The sequence below is a fragment of the Phodopus roborovskii genome, unplaced genomic scaffold, assembly GCF_943737965.1.
Source record: "Phodopus roborovskii unplaced genomic scaffold, PHOROB, whole genome shotgun sequence".
In the NCBI taxonomy this organism is placed as follows: Eukaryota; Metazoa; Chordata; class Mammalia; order Rodentia; family Cricetidae; genus Phodopus; species Phodopus roborovskii.
The window spans coordinates 1,461,799-1,475,000 of NW_026125489.1; the positions used below are offsets into that span (position 1 = coordinate 1,461,799).

At 52.3% G+C, this 13,202-nt stretch overlaps 2 protein-coding genes across 2 annotated transcripts in view; both read right to left on the bottom strand.

Annotated features, from left to right (window-relative positions):
• The window catches only part of Zbtb39 (zinc finger and BTB domain containing 39), a 161,047-nt gene that overhangs the window by 725 nt on the left and 147,120 nt on the right, over positions 1 to 13,202 (bottom strand). The gene's annotated exons all lie outside the window — the stretch shown is intronic.
• On the bottom strand, positions 907 to 12,432 carry Naca (nascent polypeptide associated complex subunit alpha). The gene is made up of 9 exons (XM_051176273.1): positions 12,351 to 12,432; positions 11,696 to 11,767; positions 3,649 to 9,246; positions 2,569 to 2,654; positions 2,269 to 2,346; positions 1,793 to 1,939; positions 1,431 to 1,559; positions 1,193 to 1,315; positions 907 to 1,056 (listed from the first exon to the last, which is right to left on the bottom strand). The coding sequence occupies exons 2-9, from the start codon at positions 11,763 to 11,765 to the stop codon at positions 1,042 to 1,044; spliced, it is 6,246 nt and encodes a 2,081-aa protein (XP_051032230.1). The 5' UTR covers positions 11,766 to 11,767; positions 12,351 to 12,432; the 3' UTR covers positions 907 to 1,041.

Here is a 13,202-nt window from a genome sequence, read left to right on the forward strand (position 1 = left end):
ATGAAATGCACATGGGCATGCCTCTGTCTTCACACAATGCCAGTGTTTGCTAAGTAACAAGCTCACAAGCTATGTGGATAGAGTTGGCTACAGAGCACCCCCCACCCCATACATGGTTTCTCTGTGTAGCCCTGGCTGGCCTTGAACTCCCATCTGCCTCTGCCTCCCAGAATGCCATCACTGACCAGCTCCTTTATCCCCATTGTAATTTTGATGTGAACTCTCAAACCACACACCACAGAATACAAGGCTAAAGAATCCACAGAATGCAGAGGCAAAGAGCTGACAGATGCCAAGAGGGTCAGGTCATGTTGAGTTTGAAGCAAGCCCTCATAAAACCAAAGGAAAAGTGCACTGGGTATAATGTGTAAAGCACACTCAGGTGTTTTCGCAAAACTGCAGGGTAGACAGGTGCCTCTCATGCAGAGGGCCCAGGTTCTAGCCCAGCACTCACACCTCTAACTCCAGGCCCAGATCAGACACCCGTCCCCTTATGATCTCGCAGACACAGGCAGGAAAACATAAATCTGACAAGTGTAAAGAAAAAGAGTGCTTGGGAAGGGCGACGTGGTGAGAGTTAGGAGACTGTATGGAGAAGGGCGGGCGGGAGGAGCAGGGCCAACTGGGAACTCCACCCACCCCCTGGATGTTTGAACTTAGTGGTGCAAGCAGAGAGCTAGTCACTCTCCACAGCTGTTTGTTTCAAGCCAGGGTTCCCTGTGCAGCCCTGGCTGCCTGGCCTCACACTCAAGAGCTCTGCTGCCTCTGGGGTTAAAGCGGTGGGCCACCACTGCCTGGCCAGGCCCGGTGCTTTACATCAATCCTAATTAATTCTAACCAACCACAAAAGCTCACCTTGATGGCTTTAGAAACACACACACATCTGGGAAAAGATCAAGCACCTACTGAGTTCATCCAACAAGAAGCCATAACTTTATTAGTGATAGAAACAGTACAAATTCCAAACCAAGCTGTAGTTCACTTCTGAAACACCAGAAAGAGAGTGGGGGTGGGGAGCGTCCTTGCTGTCACGTCACACAGTTACATCGTTAATTCCTGTAAAAGGGGAAAAGGACAATGAGAGGCATTCACAGGCATCATGGGACTCAGTCACTATAATCCAAGGCGTCCAGGCTTTGGAAGGAAGCTTCCTGACTGCAGGAGGCTGAAGAGCAGAGAGGCAGGCACTTACCATAATAGCATTTACAATATCGTTACTGTTGTTTTTCAGGGCCCGGACTGCCTTTGCTCTGGACACATTTGCTTGCGACATGACCAATTCTATGTCCTTAACTTCCACACCTGTTTCATCAACCTAAGGGAGGAGAGAGGAGCCTTAATAAGAGTAACTTCAGTGCTGTTTTGGAGCAAAATCTGCCAACACAAAACAAGTGAGACTAGATAAAAGTTCCCAAGATTTCGTGGCATACCTCTTCCTCCTCGCTTTCCTCTTGTACGGTCGGAGTCTGAGTGTTTTCCTGAATGTTTGAAACGGCCTCACCTTGAACTTTGAATTTCTCAGCAGCTGCTAACTGTGCTTGCTGAGACAAATCTTCAATCTACAGGGCAGAGAGCAGATATGAGTGAAAAGTGTGTCTTAGGTGATGTACTGTTTTGTTAATAAGAGTTATTTGCCCTCACTCTGGACTCGCTGTAGACAGAAGTAAGCTAGTGAGTGTGTCTAGAGACTTTTGGTGTCCCAACCATGAGAAAGGGCTCAACACCGGCAACTGCAAGAAAGACCCCAAACAACAACACTGGTCCTGAGCACGTCACCTGAAATGTCACTAACCTTGGCTTCCCCAAAAACTATGTAGGTGTCTGAAGCTGGGCTCTTGTAGACATCTGGTTTTGTGATGACAAAGAGGATATTTTTTGATTTCCGGATAGTGACTCTAGTAACCCCTGTAACCTGTCGAAGACCCAGTTTGGACATAGCCTAAAGAAGAGAAAAGAGCATTACGTTTTAAACTTTAGAAAGAAACTGTAAGGAAAAAACAGACAAACAAACAAATCACCACCACATTCAACAACCACAGCTGACCTTTCCCGGGTTAAAGTTATATAAGGAAATAAGGAAAGACTAGTTGAGAGTTTCCACCAATTGGCAGCAACTTCCCAAGAGCTGTACCACCGGGGGGGGGGGGGGGGGGGGGGGAGGAGACAGTCTCAAGTGCCCTAAACTAGCTCTGAACTTGTTACACAGCTGCCCTTACAGCCTGATCTTTTTGTCCCCGTGTCCAACCCTTGATTCTAACTTCATCTTACCTTCCTTGCCTTCTTTTCACTCCGACTCTGTTTTGCTTTACTGACCGGTTCTTCATCAATTTCGGCTGCTGCCGCCAGCTAAGAAAAAAAAGAGTTTTGAGCAGAACAGACCCGAAGTCCAGGATGTTTGTTTCCATGTGGTTTGCTTTACAGAGATTCACAGTTCCCACAGTCAGTCATGGTTCTCCACACCCTCACCTGACTTTGAGGCACGGCCTCATTGTTGACCTTGAACCTTCAAAGTGCTGACACTGTAGGCCCTGGCCACCACACTTGTCTGAGGTTAGAGGGAACATGTACCTGGGCTTGCTGTGTGGTTGTCTGTGTGGAGTCTTGTTCCTCGAGCTCTGGTACCGATTCATCACTGTCAGATTCTGTTCCTGATCCTAAGACGACAGATAACTTATTATTTCCAATAGTAGAATTGGCATCTCTTCAAAGACCAACTAAACAATCTACTGCTGCTCTACGAAAGGCCTTACAAAGCTAAACATAAAACAATTGGCTTCCATGACTCAGCCCGAGGCCTCCAACTTCTAGGACTCCACCAAAGAACCAGTCTTAGATGTGGACAGCCACCAGACATATCTAGGCATCCTATGTTCAGTAACTGCTGACTTTGTCTTAAGGCCTTCATTTCTTGGCACAAACACCAAGCATCCAAGTAATTCCAAAACGTCGAGACAAAAGGCATCTTTTGATAATTAAGTGAGGTCAGAAGTAGCTGTGCACTCACACTCTACCTTTCACATCACTCCCTGACAGAATTGAACCCATCTCTGGAAAGCCTGTGTTGTTTAGCTTACAGTTCTCACCTCGATTAGACACAGACCCTCTGATCCCCCCACTCCCAACACAATTCACAAATCTCTGTTTTCCTTCGCCTGAAAGGCCACACACCAGTCAGAGCTACTGAAGGGGAAGGAAGCAGACGACACCGTTCGCAGGGAGACAGGGCTCTACAAAGAAGTCCCTGGGCAACTGGCAGTTACTAAGTCCAAGAAGTAAAACAAAAACAACAGCTCCCAGACCTCCCGTTTATTTACTTGTTTATTTATTTAGCAAATTCCAGGCCCAGGGACAAGGTTAGTGACGCTGTAAGAATTAAGGCGTAAACTAAAGGCCTGGTAGGTCTTGGTTTTCACTATCAGCTCAGTTAGGGTCAGGGCTTAGCCTGGACCACTTTACAGAAGGCACAGATTATCTGAGATGACAGAAACCAAGATGTAGTTCCATATTCCTACAACTTCTACATTATATACTATGCCCACACTCAAGCAGACATACTGTATAAAGCGACGCATCCTAGTTAGTATTGGTGGGCAGCCCCCAGAGGGGTGTGGGCAACACACCATGCACACAGCAAACCAAGGCAAATACCCTTGTTGTCCTTCAGAACAGGCTGCTTGGCAGAGGGGGCTGGGGCAGGGATCCCAGCAGGTTTAGGGGTGGGCATGTTGACGAGGATCGGCTGGAAAGGCACACCCCCAGAGACTGCTTCCGGGGGAATCAGAGGCGGCAGCTCATCCTCATCAGCAGCGGGGGCTGGGAGCTTGGAGGGTGACTCCAGCAATGACCCAGGTGAGGGCTGAAGAAATGGCTGTTTAGGAGGCAGAGGGGGAACTGGGGAGGGAGCGGGAGTCAGGGAAGCGGGTGGGGTAGGCCTTGGAAGCACAGATGCTGACCCCACTCCAGGACAGACTTTCTCAGAGCTAACTGCTGCCAGAGACTCAGGACCCTTTGGGGAATGAAGACAATCACTGCCTTTTGTAGGGCAAACAGGCAGAGCTTTTGTAGTTTGTGAAGAATCTTTCTCAACAGGGTCTGTGAGAGGGGCTAGAGCTACCGCAGAAAGGGGGCCCTTGGTGTCTCTCTTAGCAGAGGGATCTGAGCTCTTCGGAGGTGAAGCAGAGTTCTTGGTTCTTGGGCCTTTCTGAATGGGAGCACTGATGACCGGCGCACTTTCTGGGGCGGGTGCAACAAGTACCTCTTTGAGAGCCGTAGGGTCTCTCTTTGTTGGGAGCTTTTCAGATGCCCGAGGGCTGACAGTCTCTGTGCTACAAGTGACTGGCACCGGGGAAGCAGGGGAGTGTTTAGGGGCAGGAGTGAGGGGTGACAGAACGGGAGCCCCTTTATCAGAGGGAAGCGCCACAGCTGGGGGGGCAGGCGCCCTTTTAGAGGGCGGGGCCTTTTTCGGAGCAGAATTAACTGTGGGGGAGAGAACTCCTTTGCAGGTTGAGGATTCTGAGGTTTCCTTGGGGGCTGGGGTCCTCTGGGAGGATGAGGCTACTGGTCCTTCTTTGTGGGATGTAGGAGCCTCACAAGAGATAGTAGGGGCCGCTTTGGGAGATGCAGTTGTTGAAGCCTCTTTGGGAGTTTCCGCTTCCGGGGCCTTTTTAGGAGACTGCACTGTGGCGGCCTCTTTGGGAGCTACTGTTGCTGGGGCAATGGGAGCCCTTTCAGGAGATAAGGGAGCTAGGGCCTTTTTGGTGGAGACGGGAGCAGCTGGGGTTATCGAGGCCTCCTTGGAGGCCGTAGTTGCTGCGGCCTTTGGTGGAGAGGGAGCCATCTCTGGAAATTCTTTAGGGGCCGAAGTTCTTGGTGCCTTTTTAGATGGTGGTTTTGGACTCTTTGAGGGAGAGGGGGGAATCGCAGCAGGAGCAACACTGGGGGACAGGGCTGCTGGAGCCTCTGTAAGAGCTACAGGAATTGGGGCCTCCTTCCGGGAGGAGGGGGAGACGGTAACTTCCTGTGTGCCAGCAGGATTCTCCTGTGGCACAGTGGTGACCCCTTCAGGGGACACTGCTGGTGTTTCTTTGGGTTCTGCAGTTTTAGGGGCAGTTTGAGGAAAGGAGCCAGTTTCCAGTGGTACAGCAGTAACTCCTTCAGAAGATGGAGTTTCCTTGGGGACTGCAGTTTTTGAGGACTTTTTGGGGGAGGGAGCAATCACTAGAGGAACAGCTGTGACCCCTTTGGGAGGTTTTACTGGAGCTTCTTTAGGGCCTGCAGTTTGGGAGAGCTTTTTGGAAGATGGGATTACCAGCGTTTCTTTGGGGCCTGCCATTTTGGGGGCCTTTTTGAGAGATGAAAGATTCTCTGGTGGCCCAGCTGTGACCCCTTCAGGTGATGTGATTGTGGGCGTTTCTTTGGGCCTAGACATCTTAGAGGCTTTTTTGGGGGACAGAGCAGTCTCCAGTGGTGCAGCTACAACCCCTTTAGAAGATGGGGCTGGAGTTTCTTTGGGGGCTGCAGTTTTAGAGGCCCTCTGGGGGGATGGGGTTGCCGAGGTTTCTTTGGGGGCTGCAGTTTTGGCGGCCTTTTTAGAGGAGGCAGGACTGCCAGCTAAGGTTGCAGGAGCACCTTTGGAAGCTGGGGTCACAGGAACCTGTTTGGGAGCTGCAGCTGCAGCAGGGGTCTCCTGTTGAGGTGCAGTGACCCCTGCAGAAGCTTCTTTGGGGGCTGCAGTTCTGGGGGCCTTTTGGGGAGACAACAGTGCCGTTTCCTTGGGGGCTGCTGTTTTTGAGGTCTGTTTGGGGGATGGAACAATCTCTAAAGGCACTGCTGGGTTGCCTTCAGGAGATGGGGTTGCTGGAGCTTCTTTGGGAGTTCCAGCTTTGGGGGCCTTTTTGGGGGGAGGAGAGATCCCCTGTTGTGGTGCAGAGGCGAGCCCTTCAGAAGATGTGGTTGGAGTTTCTTTGGGGACTGTGGTTTTGGGTGGCTTTTTGGGGGATGAGTTTGCTGAATTTTCTTTGGGGGCCTTTTTGTGGGAGGAAGCAATCTCTAGAGGCACAGCTGTGTTGTCTTTGGGAGATGGGGTCACAGAAACCTGCTTCTGGGCTGTAGTTTTGGGGGTCTTTTTGGGGGATGGAGGAATCTCCAGGGGAGGAGAGGTGACCCCTTTAGAAGGTGAAGTTGGAGTTTCTTTGGGAGCTGCTATCTTGGGGGACTTTTTTTGGGATGGGGCTGAATTTTCATTGGGGGCTGCAGTTTTTGAGGCCTTTTGGGGGGAGGGAGAAATCTCCAGTGGCACAGTAGTCACCCTGTCTGAAGAGGCTGGAGTTTCTTTGGGGGCTGCACTTTTGGGGGACCTTTTGGAGGATGAAGTTGCATTTTCACTGGGAACTACAGTTTTTGAGGTCTTTTTCGGGGAGGGAGACATCTCTGATGGCACAGCTGTGACCCCTTCAGGCAGCGCTTCTTTGGGGGCTGCAGTTCTGGGAGCCCTTTTAGGGGGATCCAGGCCTGTCAGGGCCTCACCGATTCCCTCAGTCGCTGCAGGTTTTGGTGGGGACAGAGGAGTCACAGCTGGCACAGGCGAAGCCTCTGTGGGGAACTCAGGCGCTGACACGTTGGAAGCTACAGGCGCCTTTTTGGAGGGCTTACCTGGGGCACTCTTAGGGGATACTGATTTTGGAGTCTTTTCTGGGGAGGGTGGAGTTACAGCTGGGACAGTAACGGCAACTTTGGGAGGTGGGGTTGCTAAAGTCTCTTTGGGGGTTGCAGTTGCTGGGGCATTTTTGAGGGAGGGGGAACTCTCAGTAGGGGCAATGGGAGTTCCAGGAGAAGATGAGGCTGCAGGAGCCTTTTGGGGAGGCAATGGTGTCACAGGTGTGACACTCCTGGGTGACAGGGTTGCTGAAGTATCTTTGGTAACTGGAGTTGTTGGAGTCTTTTTGGGAGAGGTGGGAGTCACATCTGGTACAACAGGGGCCACGCTGGGGGGCTGGTTTGCAGAGAACGGTTTGGAAGCTTCTGAGGTCTTTTGGGGGGAAAGAGGGATTTCTGCTGGGACAGTGGGGACATCTTTGAGGGATGAGGTTGCTGGGACCTTTTGGGGTGACACAGGAGTCTCTGTCAGTGCACCGGGGGCCCCTTTGGTGGACAGAGCAATGGGAGAAAGCTTAAGTGAGTCTTTAGGGTCTTGAAAAGGACGGAAGGGAGCATCAAGTGGAGAAAGAGGAGACACAGACAGATTTGCAGGAGAAACATCTGGGAGAGCAGGGCCCTTCTTGGGGGAAGGCCTTTTAGTCTGAGGAGTCTGAGGAGACACACCAGTCTCCAAAGATGGAGAATCAGCTGGAAAAGTTCCTCTGGAAGACACAGATGCACCCAAGTCTTCCGGGTGCCCTTCAGGAGAGGCAGCCAGAGATGCCAAAGAGGAAACACCATCACCTTTCTTTGCACCGGAAAAAGAAACCCCAGCCGAGGGAGGGGCAGGAAAGGGAAGAGACTTGGAAATCTCAGAGGCCAATGCCAGAGTAGTCACAGAAACATTTTTTGGGGGAAAAGCCATAGATGGAACCATAGGACAACCTTCAGAGGCTAAAGGAACGGGAGGGGCCGCGGCAGTAGCGGATGCTACGGAAGGAGAGGTACCTTTGGCAGTTCTAGGAGCCAGCTCTTCAGGATCAGAAGACTCTAAGAGACACGGAGTCACTGGTGGGACAGTGACAGAGTGTTTGGGAGACAAACTGACAGAGTGTGTCTTGACAATCGAAGCTGGGGCATCAGCACCCGGGAAAGAACTTGCAATGGCTGCCTTCACTACAGGGGCAAGCTCTTCCACAGCCTTCCTTGTTACAGTGTCTTTTGAAGGTTCCCTCACAGGGGATGCACTCTGAGGAGAGGGAGACTCTTCATGTGCTACCAGGGGCAAGGGTAGGAGAGTGGGGCTTTTCCTGGTAGGGCAGCCTGCCTGGGCTGGAGAGACAGGGGCTCCCACATTTACCAACACGGGAGCGAGGAGACTTTTAAGGCCTTCAGTGGCCGGCAGAGGAGAAACTGGCGCCCCTGGTGGAGCTGACTCTGGAGGAGCAGATGCCTGTGAGATAGCAAGGGAAGCTGGGCCTCCACCTGAGGAAACTGTGGCCGGGGCAACAGAAGTGGTGGGAGTGGTGGGAGGCTTGACTATAGCAGGTTGGGCGGCTCCAACACACGAGACAGGAGTTTCTTTTTGAGAAGCAGGAATTTGAGTCACCAAAGGCTGTTGGGCGACACCAGAAGAACCTTTGGAAATGAGAGAGGCTGCAGGCGATAATGAAGGAGTGGCTGCAGCTGAGGAGCCAGGAGGGCCGCAGAGTACACCGCTAAGAGCAGAGGCGCCTCTGTCAACAGATGGCGCCGGGGCAGAAGCTGGGGCCCCCACAGGACCAGCAGCCTGCTCTTGCCTGGAGGGCAGGAGCCCTGCCTGGAAGGAAGGGGGTGGGGGGATGACAGGCCTCTGGGACGGAGAGCCCAGACAAGTGGGGGCTGCTGGGAAGACGCTGGGAGCTACAGAGCTCTGAGCAGGTGAACTGACCGGTCTCTTTAGGTTAGGGCTTAGTGTATTCTGTGGCATCAGGGCTGAGGACATGGGGACACCCTTGACTAGAGAAGTGACAGTTGGAGTGATGGACAGTGTCTGAGGACAGGATGCTAATCCAGTTGGAACAGAGGCCAGGGAGGTTTCAGGGGGCGGAGGAAGAACACTGACTACCCCTGGAGGGTTTGGGGCAGTGTCTTTCAGCTTTGGGAATAGAGGACAGGGAATCTGACTAGCAGAGGCCTTTGGTTCCAAGGGAGCAACAGTTGAGGAAGGTGAGGCGGGAGGGCGAGGCGGAGATACACAACTCTTCTGAACTGAGTGGGGGGCCACCGCAACCAGAGACAGCGGGGCTGAAGAGGGCCGCACGCCTTTCTGAGCTGGACCTATGATGGGAGAGGCCAAGGCTAAGGCAGCGGGGGAGATGGGAGGCCCTATCAGGTGTGGGAGGAAAGTTGGAGTGTGAGGGACAGCTCCCGGAGGCACAGCTGTGTCAGAAGAGGGCTGGGGGAAAGGAACTTCGAAAGGGCTTGAGGAAATACTGGGCGAAGGGAACGGGGCAGGCTGGCTAGCAGTTACTAGAGGGCTCTGTTGGGAGGCCAGGGAGCAAGGAGGGGGAGAGCCAGTCTGCCCGAAAGCAGCAGTAACATTCAAGGCCGAAGACATAGGAAGCACAGCTGGAGAGAAGCAAAAATAAAAACCAAAACAAAAAAAGGAGATAAAGGGGGGGAAAGGTGAGTTGTGCAGCCCAAGTTGGTAACACGCTCAAAGGAAACAACGGAGGATTGAATCTGATACTGAAGGTCACCACACAGAATCAGAAAAAGGTGACAAGCAGTGTCAACCTTCCCTGTACTTATTGCAGTTCAGGGTTTCCCACATTCCCCAAGTGCTACAAAAATAAACCAACTATTTTAAGGTGGGGCAAATAGTCTAAGACTAGCTCATCTCTAAATGGGGAGCACAGGCCCATACCCTCCTTCTGTTACTGGGGATTAAGCCTAGGGCTTCACACATGACAGGCAAGATCACTATAACCATAGCCCTCTCTCTGAGATAGTCCCATCCTTAGGCTGGCCTTTTAAAATCCTCCTGCCTCAGCTTCCATAACAGTTCATGTCACTAGCCACCAACCTGGAGTAGACCGACTCTCAATATTCTCTTTTTAGAGAGGGGCCTCACTGTGTAGCCAGGAACTCAGAAAGGGGTCTATCTGTCTCTATCTCTCCAGGATTAAAGCTATGCCACCACACCTGGCCCAATCTTTCCTAAGCACTGTTGAACAACAAAGAGTCTAAATGGGGGGGGGGAGAGTATTTTTTTTTTTTAATACTTTTAGGCTTCCACTAAGCAGGAGGTGGGATCTGATTATGTTGGACTAAATTTTAGGAAGGCTATACCTATCCTCAGTTCTATTAGAGCTGAAGCTCTTCAACATTTAACACCAAATATTAAACACCAGGTCTCAACCAGAAGTTCAACACACTGTACCCCCCTTCAGCAAGATTGGCTCTTCGGCCATAGTAATTCAAATAACTAGGACCCAAGGAGGGGCAAGGTAGGAATTACATCATGAAACTAACAACATTGCTAAAGCATACTTTAGAAGCTAATTATAATAAAAAGGAAAAAAGCACAGGCTCCCTTGATCTAGGCAAGCATGTGACTCCATCTAAAAAGGTCACTGTCACTAAAGGGTGGGAGGTTCTGTCATTTGAATTAACATTGCATTAAATCAAAGAATAAACAAATGACAAATACCTAGAAGGGCGAGGAAATAATAACAGTCACTCAACCAGTTCTCCCCAAGTTCTTACAGGACAAGGAGGTGGGTGGCTGGACCAGTCTTTCTGGGAGATTGATAGGCCAAAGCCTTCTAATTATAACGCAGATACTTCTAAACATGCTAACTAGAATCTAAAATATGGAATGTTTTACTGGACCTACGGGCAGGCTTAAGGTCCACATCACTTATATACCATAACCAGTGCCCTGATTTACTGTCTTCATTCACTCCAGTAAGAGTAGTCAATAACCGACACCATGGGTACGGTATCCTTCCATACCTAGCGTGCAAGCTCAGACTATTAATATCTAGCAATACCAAGGACTGCTTTAGAAACAAGAAATGGTAAAGCTGGAACCAGAATATTCTAAATTCATGTAAATTTCAGGCTCCACATTTGTAAAACTGAATTTAACTTTGGTTTACCTCTTAAGTTGCAGACCCTCCAAGACCATTCCTCTCCCCTGCTGCCTATACACCCAGCCCTATTCGGGCCTGGCAGCTGGTCTAATCCCCCTCAGCTGCTAGAATCAGACAGGTGGGGAGGAAGGACTTTAATGCTTCCAAGTACAAACTTTAAGCCCAAAGGAAAATCAGAAACTGCCCGGTGAGTCAACAATTAAAGAATATTCCATTAAAAACAAAGTAGAGAGCGTATTTTAAGACATCCCTCATTTAGTCCTGTAGAACTCCCTCCACAAGACAATTTCAGGCCCTTTCAAGCTTCCTATCAAAACATGTTAGCCAGTATTCAAGCCTGTCTGCGCACTACATTCTATTTTAATTGAAAACCACAATTACTTATGTCAGCCTTGGGTTCCATAGGATGGAAATATCCCAGTACTTTACCAGTTTCAGAGCTTTCCCAAGTTAACTTCCCTAGGCCGGGACTCTCGATAGGACACACATCTCTCACCCAGACCATGTCACAAAAGGCTCCGTGCCAATCACGGCTATCTAAAACCTCAATGTAGCTTGCTGGCCAGAACTTGACCAAGCTCAGGTCTCCTTGGCCTGCCTCTTGCCACCTAGTTGCAACAGACCAGAACCGTCCAGGCCCCTGCCCTGCTCAGGATTTGTATATGATGTGTAGATTCCAAAGAAGAGCTTTTCAAGCAGCTGCTGTAACTCACAGCAAGCCAGGGAACCCGTCCTCCAAGGAGTTCCCCCGGCGCTGGCAAGAGAGCAGCTAAAAATCTTCACTAAAGCTACGACCCCATTTAAAAATATATATATATTTAAAAAGGCAGTGAACTCCAAAAGGCAGAAACCTATGTCACCTTAGCCACCGAGTGACTTTAAGAACAGTTTTAACGAACAGGAGAGCTACGGGGACCTACCTGTCTCAGCCTGAGGCTGTGGCAACTCCTGCTCTGTAGCAGGGACAGTTTCTGTGGCTTCACCAGGCATCTCTGCAGGAACAAACAGGGAGCCCGAATTAACTGGGGTGAGTTCCCCGGCCAGGACCAGGGTCAATCACTCGGGAAAAAAAATCTGCATTACGCCGGTTAGAAAACAAACCAGGGGCACACGCAGAGCCCGAGAGGCAGCCCCCCCGAACCCGCCCGGGGGCCGAGGCAGCCCGCGAAGCGCCTGGAAGTACGAGCGACGCCGACGCCAGCGCCTCCGAGCCGCTTCTCCTGGCAGGCTCCCCTCCGCCCTACAGGCACCCCGCTCCGGGGGACCCCGGGCTCTCGCGATCACTTCCGGGACCAAGGACGTGCGCTCCAAGGCTGTGGCCCGCACCCCTCGGGATCCCCGCGAAGCCCTTCCTCCCCCGGGACGGACGGACGCACCCGACCTGCGGCTAGCGCGGCGGCGGGTCCCCGCGTCCCCGCGTGGCCCTCCCCTCCGCGGCTGCCCAGCCCCGACCGACCGCAGGCCCGGGCCGAGCCGCCGAGCCCCCCGCGGCCCCCGCCTACGCCCCCGGGGCCGCCGCGCTCGCCACGGAGGAGGATGGGCGCGGATGGAGGGCAGAGGGGCCCCGGCACTCACTGTGCGGAGGACGCGGAACCAAGATGGCGGCGGCGAGAGAGCGAGCGAGTGAGCGAGAGCGTGACCCACGCCTGCCGCAGGAGGAAGCCGCGCACCGAGGGGGCGGGACCCGCGAGCGCTTCCGGGTCAGCCGCTCGGGCCCCCGCACTTCCTGTCGCGGGCCGGGCGGCTGCTCTCGCCCTCGCCGGGCGTGACGGCGGGGGCGCCGCCCGAACACGGCTGCGGGCTCTGGAGCGCACGCGCGGCGGGCCTTGACCCCGGCAGCTCCTCCGCTTGCCGTCCCGGTGCCCCCTTCTCCAACCGCGCCGCCGCAGAGACGGCCTAAATGAATCCCCCAGTTGTGTTAACTTAGCAATAGACGGTTTAGAGCTCCGGAGGTTCGGTTCTCTCCGGGAGAAACGCATTAACCCCAGCACTCGGGAGGCAGAGGCAGGTGCACCTCTGTGAGTTCGAGACCGGCCTGCTCTACAGAGCGAGTCCCAGGCCAGCCAGGGCTGGTGCAGAGCTTGAACTCACATTCGCTTCAACAGAGATTTTTGGGCACTTCTCAACTTTTCTAAGTCTCACCCGTTTTAGAGTCAGCGTGGTATTGTGCCTCGGTTGGTAGAGTATCAGTATCAGATAAAATCGGAAGTGCTGGCGCAAGCCGTGCAAACCAGCATTTGAGAGGTGGAGGCAGGATCGAAGGTTCAAAGCCATCCCCACAAAGTAACTAACTCCTTAACTCAGCTAGCATGGAACTTGCTATGTATGTAGACCAGGCTGCCTCAAATTGAGATGTCTGCCCCCTCCTGCCTTTTGAATGCTGGGATGAATGACACTTATCCCCTTGTGATAGGGGTTTTTTTTTTT

Excerpts from the sequence above, each read along its gene's own strand:
- Naca (XM_051176273.1), bottom strand. The coding sequence starts at position 11,765 with ATGCCTGGTGAAGCCACAGAAACTGTCCCTGCTACAGAGCAGGAGTTG. Across the intron at positions 2,655-3,648 it reads TGTTCTGAAGGACAACAAGG|GATCAGGAACAGAATCTGAC; the intron begins GTATTTGCCTTG and ends CTGTCGTCTTAG. Across the intron at positions 2,347-2,568 it reads CAACCACACAGCAAGCCCAG|CTGGCGGCAGCAGCCGAAAT; the intron begins GTACATGTTCCC and ends TTTTTTTCTTAG.